The sequence below is a fragment of the Mesitornis unicolor genome, unplaced genomic scaffold, assembly GCF_000695765.1.
Source record: "Mesitornis unicolor isolate BGI_N332 unplaced genomic scaffold, ASM69576v1 scaffold9332, whole genome shotgun sequence".
Classification (NCBI taxonomy): Eukaryota; Metazoa; Chordata; class Aves; order Mesitornithiformes; family Mesitornithidae; genus Mesitornis; species Mesitornis unicolor.
This window is the reverse complement of record NW_010171295.1, coordinates 14,824-32,978: the sequence shown is the minus strand read 5'-3', so window position 1 is coordinate 32,978 and position 18,155 is coordinate 14,824. Positions and strand designations below refer to the sequence as shown.

At 40.1% G+C, this 18,155-nt stretch overlaps 1 protein-coding gene across 1 annotated transcript in view; it reads right to left on the bottom strand.

Moving 5' to 3' along the window:
* The window catches only part of CEP112 (centrosomal protein 112kDa), a gene marked incomplete at its 5' end in the record, with an annotated part of 126,781 nt that overhangs the window by 95,043 nt on the left and 13,583 nt on the right, over positions 1–18,155 (bottom strand). The window contains 2 exons of the mRNA XM_010179993.1: positions 2,557–2,664; positions 6,011–6,146. Of these exons, the coding sequence (XP_010178295.1) occupies positions 2,557–2,664; positions 6,011–6,146 (244 nt within the window). The remainder of the gene's footprint in view (positions 1–2,556; positions 2,665–6,010; positions 6,147–18,155) is intronic.

Genomic DNA, 18,155 nt, shown 5'->3' with positions numbered 1-18,155 from the left:
GTCTATTTCCCAACTGGAAGTCTACCAGAGCCCTGCTGAAATATCCCACCAGTCCTAATTTACTGCCCTAATTAAACAGTTTAAATGAGTCTATTCCTCCCCAAGTAACAACCAAAGGAATACGAAGTAAAATAAGGCAAGGAAAAGTCGGCTTTAAAACTGGTTTAGAAGTTCTGAAGCATAAATAGACTAATACAGAGAAAGAGAAGTAGGAAGTCCTGAAAGGAAATTTTAAGAGTGGAAGAGCTGAGCTCACTCGTCTGCGTGGCGGGGCTGGAGGAGCTTTGTACTGCGGAGATGACAATACAAAAAACACCACTTCCAGCCATAAAGCATTGCAATGTGCAGGAAGGGTCACATATTTTTCATGTTCGCAAGCTTCCCAAGACCATTCCAAATGAAGTACGAAGAGAAAGAAATTGTTTCAAAGGGCATAAACAGGATTCCTCTGAAAATTCTTCTGAGTGTCTCATTGTTCAGCTGTTTAGTGCTGAAACCCTTTCCGTGGGTTTCAGTGATGTGTCATGAAGTGTAGCTGTTCTTTCTTACATTAAAAAGTAGTTATCCTAAATACAATAAAAGCGAAGCAGTAAACATCTCATCTTTTTGGAAAATGCCTTCTCTGACGTTTACCACAATATGAACATTGCTACAGAACACCAACGTAAAAAGATTCACCAAAAATGTTTTAAATATCACATTCATTTCTTGGGTTTGGGTTGGTTTTTTTAATCCAGTCTCCAGAACGTCTGAATATGATAGGCATGATAACACAACAAAGCAAATAAAGAATAAACCACGACACTACCAGTGCATGCATTATCATTTTCCTTTAGTGTGCAAAACCAGCAGAGCATTTGGCAGAAGATTGTGTCTATGGCGTGGAAGCTATCGCCATGTATATGGAAAGCAAACAAATTACCACTTGTGGGTAGGAACAGGACTCTCATAACAACTGAGCAACTGCAGACTGGTATTTATCTCTATAGATTATGTTCCTAAATGTGGGAACAAAATCTTTGAATAAATGCTTACTTTGGACTTTACAGATACACCACAAATTATGAGAAGTGTAAAGAAAAACGTGAATGAACCACATCACTAAAACGATGTAAAGATAACATTCCATAAATAAATTCACCTAAAGGCAGACACCCAACACTGCCCATGGCCTTCCCCTCAGTGTGTCCTAATTTACACAGCAAACTTCCTCACCTTCAGTGCAAGCAATTAGTGCAACGCCTTTCACATGATTTATCTGAAGACAATCTACTGCCACAATTCCACAGTAGTGTACTTGTGATTTCTAGCCTTTATCCCATAGCTTACACTAAATCATGACAGAGGTAGCATTCTTACTGCCTTTTCCACAAAAGGTCATCTGCGACACAAACCCCACGAGACAAAAAACCCAATGTCCCTGCAACCTGGACTATCCCTGAACTGTTAAACACAAGAATCACAAATACAATATCAGCCAGTAAAACAAACCGCCTGTGGGGATGCATCTCGCTATGACACGGGACAGCTTCTCACCCTTTGCCAGGGCCAACCCAATTAGTAATGTTGACAATTCTGAGTGAGGATAAGGAAAAGACTTTGATCTGCCCCAACAAGCTCTCTTTTATTTAAATATAACTTGAAGGCCGTGCACAAACCCCACCATTGTTCTTCCCAAGCAGACGAAGGTCTCTCTCAACACCTACCAAAGTGAGCTCGTTCCTTAATTACTTGAAAAAGCCCCTTCCAGACAGACCACGGCCATCTGCAGCATCTCATCCCCTTACCAGCAGTGAAGATAAACAGAAATGAAACCACATTTCCCTAGTGGAAATGTAAACTTATATCCACGCGAAAACGTTGATAAGAGGGAACTTTAAGCTTGTGGGCTATAAAGTAATCAAAGAATTGTTTTCAATCCTTTAGCAGATGTTACCAAGCAGACGCCACTTCAGTTTCATGACAAAGCTCCACCTTACACAAGTGTCTGATGGGCCCCTTCAGCTGCGTGCTGCTCAAGCCTGTACCATTCCATCATCTGCTGCTATTTCTGTTTCTTCCCTTTACACTTCGCAACGCTCCTGAACTCAAGTTTCTTGTCTCCACCCAAATGTTTCCTGAATATTTCCCAACCCTGAAATTACATTACAATAAAGTAAATCGCTACCCGTGGGCCAAAACAAGCATTCATACGAACACTCCCCATGTCAAAAATGATAAAAAAGAATAAAACGCTGTTTCTTGACACGAAGAAAAACAAATAATGCATTAAAGAGTTTCATCTGGCCGCTATGAAAATAGGTGTTGCCACCTGCAAGCCTGGGAAATCATCTGAAAGTCAGAGGTGCAAAGGATTGCGAAGAGGAAACAAAAATATTTTGTATGCAGACTTTTTCCCTCTCGTTCCTCATCGCATAAACTCTGCATATCTATAAATTCTGCCTTTATGCAAAGAGCAGCAACGCATGGCGAGAACAGGGTTAAGGCACAGGAGCTGATCGATGTCTGCACAGAAAGATGTCCTTCCCCTCCATGTGAAGGTGCAAACCAACTGACCTGCTGCTCGTATCTTTGCTTCAGCTCCTCCAACTGCCACGAGAACTCTTTGGATTGCTTTTCCCGGAGCGATTTGGATCTGCCGAGATCTGCTTCCACCTTCTCCATCTACATGGTAAAAGAAAGGGAATTTTTTAAAATTTGATTAAAAATTAATTTTTAATTTATTTTTTTAAAAGGCATAGCTTAAGATGTTCTCGCGTTTCTACAGGTGTTTGCAATCCATCAAAGATGTGAATATAACTTACTGAGAATTATACTACTACTACGTGAATACCGGATTATTGGTTTCTTAAGGACATAGTGATCACCAACACCACGCCACTCCCAGAGTAAAAAGTATTGGCTCAGTTTTTCACTCAACAGCGGTGAACTTCCCATCAAAGTTAAGCTCCTATTTTTTCCTAGAAATATTTAAGACTCAAATGTATTTCACTCAAAAACATATTGCCTGTGGAAATTCGAGGGAAATAATGCATGAGTCAGTGCACAAACTACACATTTAAAGTAAATTTACATTAAATCAGTAAAATAACTTAAAAGATAATTATTTGGCTGCCAGTAAAGTTCTCTGAAGATAGTCATCACCTAGGAGTAATGAGTCCACAGATTCCAGCACACAGCATCAAGGAAGCAATTTCATAACCCAATTAACAAAGGCTTTTGTATCAAAAGCACAACTGTTAGCTGTACATCAGGCATGCTTCCAGGGGAATGAACAGATGTATATATACATATATATATATACACACACATATATATAAAATGTATATTTTTTGCAATTTATAAATATATATTATATATATATGTGTGTGTGTGTGTATATATATATATAAAATACACACACAGAGTCCTATGCTGCAGTGCACACTCATCAATTACTTTTAGCTCTAGGTCCCAACACAAATAGTAAACAAAATCTCCGTAAAAAAAGAGAGAAGAGGGTGAGGAGGTCCATGTGCTGTACCAAGAGAAGAAATTCTGAATTCCTGCACCAGAAGCCAAAATCCTGCCTGGCCTGAGGGACCGCTGTGTCTTCAACAGACGGCTCTGCCAATTGGCCCAGACATCACTTCTGAGCCAGGAAAGAGGACAAAAGGCAGCACTTGGAGTGGGAAAAGCATTTTATTGGGAAATACAGCAGCGAGAGAGGAAGATGTAAGAGTAGGACTTGTTGGCCAGATAGAAAGTGGAAAAAGAGACTAGAAAGGAACAAGTTATCCTTCCAGTAGTTCTTGAACCTCACTGCTACTCCCTGCTATGAAGGGACTTCAATGAATATTTTATGAGTAATTTCTTCCGCCTCCAAACTTACTCAAGTTGCATGTTCATAGCCATATTTTATTCAGCCCAATAAAAAACAGAAAAATAAGATATCTTGTTACTTTATTAAAGGATTTTTATTTTTCTTTCAGAGAATGAAAACATTCTAAGAAAGGAAATAGTAAAAACATATGCAAAGACTCTTTAACTCTACTGGCTTTTGTGCTTTACTCATTAGGACACTTTCATGTATTTCCTCCAAGTGCAATGAGGGCTCTTGATCAGGAAACACAAGATCTAAAGTGCCGTGACACACAGGTATTGTTTCTCCTTTTGCTAGTTACTATTAGGAAAAAAACACAGACCTTACAGTTCAAAATGTGCCGCTCACCCATCAGTGTGCATCAGGTGACCCGTAATAATCACAGCCTTGACAAAATAGGAAACAGATGGCAAAACAACATCACAGAGCCAAACTAATGAATCAAATATTGATTACAAGAACTGAAAATGCCAGACCCCGTTCTACTTATCTCCATAATTAACTTCACCGCACACCAAAACATGGAAGCCGGGTATTTCTACTGCAGCTAAAAGTGCAGCGTTGCTATAGCTACTACCGTTTTTGCTTTGTAAGTAATACATTCCACCTCACCACAAAAAAATAGGATTTTCCGATACGTTACAATCTAGCGGGTGATTTATCTAAAGAGTATGTGCGTGCGGGAGAATGAGAGGAGGACAAAGCTATGAAGACAGCTTCAGTAGTGTTTCTTTGATGTATTTCCTTGAACTTTGGTTCCTGTAGAACAGCGCTGCTCAACCGCACGGTATCATTTACTATTTCTGTGTTTTAGCATGCAAGAAGGGACGGAATAAACCCACCGCTGCTTCTTGGGAGTACAGCAAAAAACGTTTGCAAAATTTCCCAGAACGCAGCAATACTCCAACAGAAATCTGCAGTAATTCTTAAATGACAACTGACTTAAAGTTTTCCAAATTCTTCTGCGTATTTTTTTGGTTTGGATTGGTTTCATTTGTTGTTTTTTGTTTGGGATTTTTCAGGGGGTTATTTTTGGTTATTTTCCTTTCTTTCAGTGAATGAAACTATGATTAGTCTTTCTCGAATTAGACTCTATCCCTTTTGGAGCAGAAATAAGATATTATTTAAAGTCATTGTGAAGAAGCTGGAGGAGAGTCTCCCAGCACAGAAGTCAGATTGAAATGGTAGGATTTGTCGTATTGCCCTCATGGGCCTAGTTTGCAGAACAAATCTTGCTTTTACAAGTTTGCTCTTGCTTTTCTTATTTCCAAACTCTGTTATTTGCTGTCTGCACCAGTCTTGAAAATATCAGCAATGCCTTACTTAACTTCTCACTGTTGTTGAAGATTTTCAGGAAAAAAAAACGCCACCAGAATGACAGAGATTTTGCTAAATTATAAGCCAGCATCCTTAGAAACGCATTACAGTATCAGACTGTTAACAGCAAGGTTTGGCTGTGATGGGTGAGGTTGGAAAACTGAGGGCATGGTCAGGTAAAATTGAGATTTGCCCAGAGATTTCGACCACTCGACAAGGTAAGTTCATGCTCCCTCTTCTCCCCTTTGTGATCACCTGTTGCTTATTTCCCTCATCGTGCTGCATTTGTAAAGTCCCAGGGACAACCGTTTAACTACTGTTTGCTCCATGAGGAATTTAAGACACCAAAACCTTTTTACATAAACTCCTACTAATTTTTTGGGACAGAGAAATGGATTTTCCCCTCCTCTGCCCACGACTGCCAGCAGCCACAACGGCTCTGCCCCTGTTTAGGCTCAGGCTGATTACAAGACCTCATTAACCGAAGACAGAGTCGATCCCAAAAGAGTAGGAAGAGACACACATTTAAGCGGAAAATTACAGCCGCTGTTCCACAGGGGTGTATAAACTAACACTTTATAGTCTCACTCCCGAAAAATCCCTAATCAGTATCATAACCGCAGCTATCTTTATAACAATGACAATTCTGGCTTTGTTAGAAAGATGAAACAGCCGCTACCGTCCCTTTTTGACTTGCCAGCAAAGACACTACATTGTGAAGGATTTTGATGTAGCACTCTCAAGTGAGGCATGTTTCCAGCATTATAAGATCAGAATCCGCTATCCTACTGAGACGGAGTTTCAGAAAGGCTGGCATTGTGACCTCCTCACCTGCTGTTTCATTTCAGCATAGACTTTTTCTGAGTTCAGCTCCACCTGCCGCTTAAACTCCTCCAGGGCAGCATCTGCCTGCTGGGCCTGCAGCCTCTGTACCTCTGTCACCCGAGTCAGCTGCTCCTCCTTCTCCCTAGAAAGTCACAGAAAAACGTTCAGAGTTCAAGTATCAAATAAAAGAACAAGTGTGCTGGTGTAAAAGAGAGCCCTTTAACCCGATCAGTTTAAAATAGTATTCAGATTGCAATTTCCTGTCCCAGCTTCTGCCAAACTTCCCTTCGCAATACTTTGAAGAAGGGAATAGAAGGCTCCAGTTATTTTCACTTTCTCTTGCTGGATCTCGCACGCCTAAACACGGCGTTCACAGCTTATGACAATACCTCCACCTTCAAAGTCCGCGTTGATTTGAATGGTTTACTACCCGCCGTACACCCCCCTTTTTTAAATCTCACCTTTAAAAGCATATTGCCCCCTCCAGTATTTAAATTAATCACCTCCTCCCATTAAAAACAAATAAAACAATTATCCCGGTGCCATCTTTGCTCAGACAAGGCGCAGGATTATTCGCTGCTTGACATATATCAAAATGCAAAGCAGGGTAATGCGTGACATATGGTACCTTCTTAATCTATTAGAAACCCGTAATGCTGTAACATCTATTCAGCCTCTAAAGTAATGACAGATGTTAAATCTTTATGCAAAGATATTTCATATTAGCAGCCCATACTATTGGACATATTAATGTCGATACATATATAGAAATCGGTTTGGGTTTAAGACATTATAGTATGTTAATAGTGATGCATGTATCTCATATACACACCTTAAAAATAGATACATCTACCATATTGACACACCACAGACAAAAATTCTGATGACTTGTAAGTATTTAAGAAATTTTACTGCGTCTCCTCACACAGGCAGTGTCATTAACTTTCTATTGCCCATTTCTATTACCGCAGGTCAGTGGAGTTGCTCGACTCTGTGTGCAGACGCAGGGGAACGCAATAGTGGCAGCGACGGACAAAGCTGGCTCCACCAGTACCAGAAGACACATCCAAACAGACCTGCGGTTGACACTTTCATTTTACAGGCAGAGAAAGTACCTCGTGATAAATTTCCCATTTTGACAGAAATTGCCTATAAAACAAAGAACCTGACACACGCGAGACGGCAAAGCGCAGTTAATTCCTCCAGCGTGTCCCAGTGCCAGCCCTGAGCAAGCCTTTGGGGATGTCAGGAAGCTGCCAAGCCCAGGGCTGCAGCGCTCACATCCTCTGCTGTGGTTTTCATAGCAGGCTCTGACAATGGGACAAAGGACCTAATCCTGCATCTGCACCAAGTGGCCGCTTGCGGTGGAGGAGTGCGGGGTAATTCTATTAGCAAAGACATCAAAGAAATGCCACAAGCCCTGAGTAAGTCTATTACTGTTTATTTTCATTGGTTTGGTTTCTTTTCCATTATGCATGTTTTAAAGAAAAATTTAGTTTGGTATCTTACTCACAGCTGATGGAATAACTGAGACATCAGGAGACTGCTATTTTCCTTATACAAGGAGGAAAATGCCTTTCTTACCCAGCAGAAACTGGAGCAAAACAGAATAAAATCCTGGATCACATTTTTGATGATAATTGTTTACGATTTTGCGTTCACAACTTTCTTCAGATTTACTAGAGAGCATCCATCATGCCCACACAGCTATGCTTTATTTCTACTGCCACAGCAAGCCCATTTTCTAAACTTCTTTGAGGGGGAAGCATATCTGTATCTTAATCTAAGCTACCACATTCTCCATTCATTTACAAGACAATAAAAATCACACACCAAAAAAGAAAACACCACTAAAATCAACATTTCCCGCTCCCCCATCTGAATTCAACTGGCAAAAAGACCATTTAGGATTTAAGTTTCCACTACAGAGGATCCAAGAGATCAAACTGCAAGTACAAAAACCCTCAGACATTTCCCAGAAAAGGCAACACCAACGGCGCCTCCAGAGCTAAAAATGCTGTGAAGTGTCTGAGGAGTTCGCTGTGCACCGCCTCTACCTGCAGAGGCATCGGCCTCAATTATCCCCCTGAAACCCACGTACGAGGGAGCTGCTGAATACAGACATTTTTTAAGTTAATAGCAGATAGTGAATTATGGGGAACATGTTGTTCTCTCCAACAACGAAATCCAGCAGCAGTTCACAGGAACGAATAGGTGAGAGGGTGAGCCATCTCCTGAGGCCTACGCACAGCTCAGCACCCTGAAACAGAGCCTCAGCTTCTCCCCAAAATCCTCAATTCAGTTATTGGCACTGGGTAACAAATCTCCCCGCAAAATACATCAAATACTTCCAATCCACACTGGAAACAGACCCAAAACCCAAAGCTTATTCGAACATACCCACACTGCTAAGTGTCAAGAGACACCAGATCAGCATTTTTGGTCCAATCAGACTGAAATACAACAAATCTAAACATGAAAGGACGAGTTTGTTAGAGAGCCTCCAAATTTATGCATCTTCTTCCTGAGGAATGTATTTTTATTGTGAAATATGACGATACAAACTTTCAGGAATCTGGTGTTATGCACCTTCCTTTCTTTTACGGACTTAATCCCATGAATAGATGCAACATCTCATTATAGCCGGGAATAAAACTTCATTTCTGAAGGATGCGGGAGCTAGCTCGCTCCACTTTTTGTGCCGTTCAGATTTGTACAGAAGCTTAGAAAACACGTACAACAATGGGCCGCGGTTCACAAATATAAGAAAAGCTTTACTTTTTTTTTTCCCAAGATACTGAGCAATGCGCCTTGCATGGAGCACTAAAATATTCACTTTGAAGATTATTTTTTTCAGTTGGACTAGTTGTGGGGTCGAATACAATACAATTACATCACTTAAATCCCCTAAAGCTGAGCCGGCTTGAATATAAAAATAGGGTGAATTTACTCTTTGGCCCCAATTTAAAAAGCAGCAAATTCTTCTTGTTTCAGTGTATAAAGGATATGGCAACAGAATTAGCAATCGTACACAGCACAAACCATCTCAAAGTGGACTATGAAGTCCAGAATTGCAATTTCAGAAAGCAGCACTCTGAAGTACACTGATAAATGGAAAATATAAACATCTTACACACTTCCTCTCCATGCTTAATCAGAAATATTTTCCTTGCTTCGTAAAATGTCTTCCAAGAGGTAACGACTAAACACAGTCAGACACGACAGCATTGCAAGCCGAGTTAATGAAACACAGGGCAAGCCCGTGCTTTACAGGAGAGGTCAAATGAACTCAACATGGCCCAGCAAATGTGGGATGGACCAGCACCGTCACTCGCAGGGCTCTCGCCATCCCCTGTACCAAAGGAAGGGCTGCCCAACAGCAAACGTGAACAGGAGATGTTCTCAGAAACAGCCTCTTCGACAAATTAAAACAATTTTACTGCGTGTAAGCCTACACATGTACAAAACGTGTACCTTCATGGGCTCCATGTGGACAACGGCTGTGGGCAGCGAGTTTCCCATCCCATTAGCAAATCTGCACACAGATTCGGGTTAGATTAGAGAGCTTTTCAGTGATATGAAAAATAGCTGCATTGTGAAAATCCTGGTGTTTTCTGATTAAAATTACACCAGGCTTTTAATGCATGGATATGCAAATTCTTCGTCAGGTTCTCAATATTTGTGCAGAGTGCAAAAGCAAAGCAAGGGATTTCTATGCTAAGGACACATTTTGCCACTGAATGAGCTTCTGAAACTGAGATTCTGGTGGACTCCACAAGAGGGAGAGGCTTCATCTCTCGTCTAAGTCTGTCACAGGTTGGCATGGCTCTGGGTTTATGCCTGTAGATAAAAAATGAACCATGAGACAGCAGAGTAATGGCTTCAGTCCCACTGATGAAGCCAAGATCTTCAGTGATCTGCTCAGAAAGGCCAGGTCTCCTCCTAAAAATGACCCTGACGATCCCACGTTACATATATGCACTGGCCCTACATATTTAGATTTGCTGTACAAGTTTTTGCCCATTCCTTCCTTTCCTCCCCAAATATTAACACCTCTGAGGGAAAACTGCAAACTGTTCACTTGCTGGAAGGCAGCTGAAGGAGGATGTCACTGGGTCTGTTTCTAAACAGCTTTTCTTTGTATTTATTGATGCAAGAAATAAAAATTGATTCTTTTACTAATCTGCATTGAAACAAAACCAGTTATCACCATCTATATAGCCTATTTAAATTTTAAAAAACCCTACCTAAACATACGTTCCCAAAGGAGATGACAACTCGCCAGACCTTGCAGCACACAGCATCCTGAGTAGCTAAAGCCAAAACCTCCACAAAACATTACTCTCTTCCCACGTAAAAGCAAAATTCAGGAAGTTTACCTTAGTATCTTTTGTGTATAAGCTACAGATGCACAAGTACCCATCCAGTATATGACATATGGAAGATTTTGTCTATAGAAATATAAGTGAACGATCCCTCTCCTCATCTGAGCGGGACTCTCATGTGGAGGTGCCCTGACAGTGACAGGGCTCCACATGAAGGCAACATCATATTGATTTATAGCCAAATGCAGAGTCCATGACACCACTTCTTAGCTGGGTGCGATAGCCGTTAAAAAACACTCCACGCAACAGCCCCTCTACTTTAATTTCTAGAATGCAGACTACTTCAACTACATAAATAATGTATAAAGGCCTAAGGTACTGTGTATCTGTAGAAAGAAGGAACTACTGGTTTAGCTCATTGTTACAGAAAAATGCATCAGTAGCAATACCAATTCCCTGAAATACACAAAAAAACAATTTTACTTCTCTAATTCAACAAATAATGACAGTTAAGTAGCAGCATTCAGTGTAAATTATATATTGGGCCTACTCTGCACCAGCTCAGCTGTGGTCAGGGTCCCTCAGGGTAGGGGCGGTTGTTGCCAGCGAACAAGGAGGAACGAGGAGGGCTCTCGTACAACACGAGCACCCAAACATATGGAATATGTGCACAACACTTCTTTTTGGTGTGGAGAGGAAGAAAGACAGTGTGAAGTCATTCAAGCGGAATGATAACTAAACCAAAGCCAGATCAAAGGAATGAAGAAGAAAGACTGAAATGTGAAGCTGAAATATTTATTGCCTTCAAAACATCATCCCTATCCTGTCCCTGGGCACTTTAATATTTCGAAGTTGTTAGAAAGCATTCTAACTTGTTTCATCGTTTCAAAGAAATAAAGCCAAAAATATAAAGTGGAGAACAATTTTATCTTTCGTTCCCTGATTTTAAAGTATAAGATGAGCTTGTCTTTGTGAGAAAAAGCACAAATCCACTTAGAAACTGTTTACGGTTTGCATAATTTGAGATGTAAACATCAAAAAGCTGGTCTGCATTCCTTCAAGTAAGCTATAACAATGAATGATATTTACAATACAATTATTACTTTAAACTATATACTTATGTTTTAAATAAATCATGAGATAACATTAACAAACCAAGCCACTACTTAAAGCCATTAATGAATTTAGAGTAAATAATATTCCACGTGCATAGTATCACACTTCTGTGAAATAAGGATAATGCATTACATTCAAAATTAATGGCTCACAAATTCACTAGACGTTGGTTAAACACATTAATAATTATTATAACGAGTTCTCATTATAATAATGACAGGGTGCTGTTGTGCTAGGTGCAACGCAAACGGAATAAAACCAGCAACTGCAAAATGACGAATGAGACGTGGGTTAAAAAGCTGGGCAAGCTTTGTAAATGTGGCTGGGAAGGAAAACGTTATAATTTTGCGCAATGCTATAGAAACCGCCCATAAGATTTAGATACAGCACATCTATCAAAGGCCACAGAGGCTTGGTTACCAAGAGAGGATGAGGACAGAGATGAGCAGTCATGGCTTTCACATGCTGAGATGACGGCAAAACCTCAACCAGGAGGGCAGAATTAGAGGGACAGGTGTAGCTGATGGCTGAGATAAGGGGAGACAAGGCTGTAATTAAAAGGTGGACCAGAAGGTCAGCAGCACAGAGAGTAAATAGATTCATGAGATACCCAGAGAAGAGGTGTGAAGGGGAAGATAGGGATCAGAGAATGGGGCTGTGGCACAGAGCTGCAGGGCGAATAAAATAAACCATCTGAAGGACAAACCATGGGAGAGCTCAGCAAGCAGAGCCAGGCAAGAGGAATCACCTAACACTAACAAAGAGCAGCCCAAGACGTGTTACGAGCGACAGAGCCAGCAGCGGTTGGCAAATCAAAGATGACGAGGATGAAATAACACCATTAAGGCTGTCTCCAGTTTTTCCAATACGGAATTCTACACAAAACATCTAACTGTTTACTTCAGCTTAAAGCATGGCAGGGTTATTAGTTCAAAAAGGTGCTGATAAAAACACCTTGGGTCTAAAAACCTTAAACAAAATAAATTATTTGTCACCAATCTTGTTTCTCTTCTACCCTTCGGCAATCATGGCTACACCACCAAACACCAGCTTTGAATAAGTGAAGAATCAAAAAAGCAACCACATCACTCGCCTAAACAAGGAAGTACAGGGATACAATATTCATTCTGTCATTCTACACAGTTAAGGTAACTAATTTATGGCTAAAATATCTGCACTATAGTTTAGGATTCAGAATAATAGTATCCATAATGTAATGGACAATGTAGTAACCCAATACTGAGGAATCAGGAGTATCTATTCAGCTCATTTCTTTCTTCTTTCTAAGAGGCTGCCGTGGTAGACACGGATTCTCACATTAATTTTTCAATAAAAGTACTGTTAGAACTATTAACTTTAATAAAGGGTTGTCATATTGTTAATGAAGTGAGAGTAAAGTTGTACAAAGTACGTAACAAGTAGAAGTAAAGATTACCAAGTGTAATTAGAGTCAAGCAATCAGAATCGCCTAACAGCAACAAAGTCGTTCCTTGTACTATTTCTGTGGGTTGTAACTGACCCAAAAGAGGTGACAGCCTGAAACATTTCATGCTTTTTACAAATCAGTAATTAAATCCATCACCTGTAATACTTTCTTTAGCCACCTGAAGGTGCTTCTCATTTCATGAATGTTCTGGGCACTATGGAGTCTTGAAATACACTGCACTGACTCTAAAAGATGTGCTAATGTGCGAGGGAAGCATTCTGAAATAATAAGGGAACAATTCTGACATTTGTGTTAACTACTTTTGTATTCATATAGTGAGGTCAAATCCTATAGCCCTCGACTACATTAATTATCAGAAGAGCAATTTACAGCAGTTAACCTAAGTGTCAGAGCATGGTACGCTGAAGCTGTTCATCTCACAAGGCAACACTTTTCAGGTCGTACAGCTATATATTATATCAAAACATTTTCCTAGTTGCTATCATTAAAAAGATGTCACATAATATCTCTAAAACCATCTTGAGGGACATAACGGTCCCACAGACAAGGATTAAAAATCAACCGCTACTTTTTTTGGTACCACTGGAGCTTTCCTTTAAATCCATATTTCATTATTGCCAGTAGGTCTCCAGAGAGACTGGGGAAAGAAAATGAAAGGCTGTAAATAGTTAATAGAACACTTTATTTTTTTCTTTTAAGTGAGACTATTAAATAAAGCTACCGCATTTTTGGGCCCTCTGTTCATCCTTTACATGGTGCCCCCCAGCGCGAGGGTTATGTCAGCGTGTTCGCATGTTCACCAGGGCTGCAGGAATGTTTACAATACGCTGGAAACTCTGACTGCTTTTGCTCTAAAAGGTTTCAGATGCTCAAGTGGAGAACAGCTGGCTGGTTTTCCACTGATTCTTAGAGGAGAACAAAAAAAAAACCCACCAAAAAAACCCAAACTGCCCTGTTTTCAAGAGTAAAACTCTATCCAAACTCCTCAGCCACTTAACATTACCACTGCTTTTAAATCACAAAGTTTGCTTTTTTCATCATATTGCAACAAGACAACACGAAATATTTTTAATAAAAGAAAACGATGAACACAAGGAACATGAGCATAAACCCCGAGCAGTGTTCTTTATTGCAACACTTGGAATTGAAGACAATGTCTCCTCATATTTCTTTAATTATTTCCGGCTTTAAATAGTAATAGCTTTTCCATTCCTACAAGAATTCCTCCACACACAGATACTTCATTTTCAGGGAAAGCCGGAATTAACTACAGGAAAACAGCTACACTTAGGCAGTTCTCCTAAAAGTATTAACAAAAACAAGCGATTATTCAGAATCTGGATTCAACTTAGAGGAACAAGAAAGGAAAAAAACCATCGACTTGCGGTTAAAGCTCTCACTCCATTTATTTCTTTATCACCGAATTGATGATTATCATGCGGTTGTGCTTTCCTGTGTGCAATGGCATTTATGACATCCACCACTACAGGACGTCCACACAACACGATCCATCGGAAAGCATCCTGAAGAAGCAGCTGTTTGACAATAAAGTTCTCAAAGGGTTTGGTATCATTAAATTATAAAAACCCACTGTAACTCACAGATTTAAAAACACGATTTCTGTATATTTTCAAAGTCCAAATTTATCTTTTTTTAAAAAATGTTGGGATCCAACATAAGAGCAAATGCAGAATTATGCGACTGTAACCTGCAAAACAAAATGAAATTATGTTCGCTGCTATTTATTCTATCTCCTTCTGCCATCTATCTTCACATTTTTACTTATCCTTGCCTTCACCTGTTTCCCTCTTTATTAGCTCAGAAGCATTCTGTATACCTTTTACTTCTCTCAGATTTATGCACCCTCATTTATTTTACATTGTCCCTTTTATGATATAGAGAGAAAAGAAAAATCATAGAAACGCCATGGGAATTTTGCACGAGATTAGTGATCTCAAAGACTGAAAGACCCTGATGTAAAACTTCTGGAGCTAAAATTCAATACATTTTTACATCTTCTGAACAAAGCAAAAAGAGCCTTTTACAGACCAAACAAAGGCCTCCTCTTTGTATATCAAAGCAAAATGAGTCTTTACACAGCCACAGCTGTAGGATAAAGCAGAACAGAGATTCTGCAAGGGACCATCTCGTCCTGTCCCCAGTTTTGTCCTGTCCCCGTTTCACCAGTACAGGGCAACTGGGGAACGCACCGGGCAGGACGGCTGCTGGGGCGGACAGGCAGTCTCAGAACAAAGCCAAAATTACTCAGAGCAGCTCGATAACAGGATCACAACAATCCAGACCACCCCACTGTACCCCAGAGCCCAAACCAGACTGAACCCCCTTGGAAGGGGACAGCGAGAGGAGATGGGAATGGAGCTGCAGTCCCAGCCGCCCTTTTGTCAGGAATTCAGGCTGAATTATCATTATAATTATAAAAATTATAATAGAACAATTATAATTCGATTTCTTCTTGCAGTACGCACTGACACCAGCTTCTGCTTTTGAGGAAGTGGGATGTAAAAGCATCTCAAGCCTGAGATGAGCTCCAGACCCATCGCTCCCTGTATCTGCTGACCATGGGGGACAAAAGATTGGGAAGGGAATAACCAAGGGCAAACCACCCTAGGAGATGACAAGAAGAAGCCCTTTGAATAAAGAAGTTCCTGAGGTTTCAAGAAGAGTAACTGGCATGAAAAAAATTGTTATTGCCTTCCTAAAACAGCATTTTTCCAACTTGTTTTAGTAAATACAAGTGCAGATGCATCTTTATCAGATATTTCTACTTCTAGCAGTAGTAAAAACTGTACTATGCACAAAAATTGAAAGGTAAAATATATATTGTCATCAGTGAACTACACTGGACAAAGTCCCTACGTAGAGTCCAGCATCAGCACGTGGAGGTGTAAAGGACTGACAACCCAATGTTATTGGGAATAAAAGCAAGCAATGAAAAAAGTCAATTTAGGGCTACACTGAGGAAACTCCACAGCACCATCTCCAAAGAGAAATCAACTTCTTTCCTCTGGGAGTCCTTGACATGAGAATCAAGGAAAATATATGCACGTATACAAGTACTTTTATTCCTGTGTTTTATTGAACATCTACATGCACCACCTTCGCACCATGCCTTTGCTTGAAAAGACACTGAAACGTTTTGGTCTGCCATCTAAACCAAATCACAAAATCCTGTGAAAACTGCATGTGTGTGCTTTGGAAACCGCTGTAAAAATACAAATCTGCTAATAGATGGGAGCTGTGCTGATTTCTGGAAAGTTTAGCCCCTCTTTTTTCCCAGAGGAGTTTTAAACAAGTTCAGCTGAGGGGTAAAGAAGCCATGGAGAGAAGAGGTGTTGCTAGTTTCTTATATAAACAAACAATTTTATTAAGTGACTTTCAATAAAGCAGCTGCTAAACATTTGCTCTGTATCATCACCACTTGCAAAGTGCTGAGGTTTGGCTCCATAGGCAGGTTACAAAAAGGCAAAGACTGAGAGGATGGATGTTACCAAGGGTTTAACCACAGGCAGTGTGCACGCACTCCTCGACACCCCAGTGCTCCCTTACGATGTCCACACCTGTAGAGGTAACAGCTCGGTTCACTTCTCCTAACACGACTTCTTAAATCCAGAATAGAAGAGTAAGAACTCAGGAAAGCTGTATTTCAGTAGCATAATGAAACGTTTATTTGTGTATGAGACACATGAACCAAAAAGCATTAAATCAGACCCTGTGTGTGAGAACCCTCACAACCATCACCAGAGGAACCAGCAGCAAGGTGGTCTGCTCTGCTCTGCTCTGCCATGCAGGTGACAGAGGACAATAGCCTCAACTTGTACATATGCTCAGAGTTTGGTACAAAATCTCCATCTCAAGATGGACAAACTTTATGTGTCTATGCAGTCATAAAGCTGTTACAGACTCCAGAAGGGAAGCAGCAAAAACCAAACCACATTACAACCCAGGTGGTCTGAATACACGCTGTAACTACTTACTGCTACAATCAAATCCTCCCTTCTTTACTGTTTCATCTTTAGCTTTTTATATATTATTACTAATAATACATTTTACAGTTTATGGTTGGAGTCAATCTTAAGGGTCGTTTCCAACCTAAATGATCCTATGAATCTAATAACATATAAATGGACTTCAAACTAAATGCTGTAAAAGCAATGTTTCCTCCTGTACATCTGATACCCTCCTTGATGTAGGTCAGGCTGGCAGTTACACCTCATACACTGATGGAGTATATAAACACTAATAATGCACATGGCTATTCTGCTCTTTCTTCAGCTCATAAAAAGAGATTTTTACCTCTGATCTTAAGCAACAATGTTCTAAGTTTCTCTGTTTATCAGCAAATTAATAAAAAGACTCAAAGTTTATGTGCTTCTGCTGGCTGCAAATAATGCCTGGCACGTAACTGTGATACTCACATGGGAAGCCTTCAGCATCATTGCTATGACCCTGCTAACACCAAATTCTGAATATTTAAATTGTGAACGTAATAAATACCTATCATGTCCAAGGCCCTTATCAAACACGCGCTTTCACTGGTGTTTCATGGAAGTACTACTCGATCTATTTCTGAAATGTTTGCAATGACTGGGAACACTGCAGTCTGTAGTTTACAATGCTCTTTTGGAAATAAAACGAACAATAAAATAGGAAATGTATTTTGTTTTTAAATAGTACCTTCAATACGTCTCCGTGCAATTCTATAGTGAGAGGGTTGGAGTTCGTCCTGTTCTTTGAGAGCTAATATCAACAGAGGTTGTTATTGAGTCCACCTTCCGTTGAAAATAAACACAATGTAGTATTTGTGATCAACACATCAAACTGGATAAAGCTTTAACAGCTCAGAACGCTCGGATCTTTTCATGAAAACAAGTTAGATACAATGGAAATACTTAAACATTTCTAAAACACAAGTATTTACTGTGGAAAAGAGGTCTCTAGGCCTCTGTGTTAGGTCTTTGGAAAAGAGCATAAATCCTCCACCTGCAATACTCATGGGAACATTACTCAAGTGCAGATCAGATACGTAAAGTTGCTTCACTGAAACAGAAGTAAGAGTAAAAGCGGTCAAAGAGGCTTTACCACACATGTGCCAGCCTCCTTTGTAAACCACATCAAGGCCATGCCTGCTTCCAGTTCCCCAAATTGCCACATCTCTAAGCTTCTATTTGTCAATTCTTCAATAAAATGGGAAATATTTCCCTGCAGCCTAGTAAACTAAAATGATGAAGTAATCGAATATTAA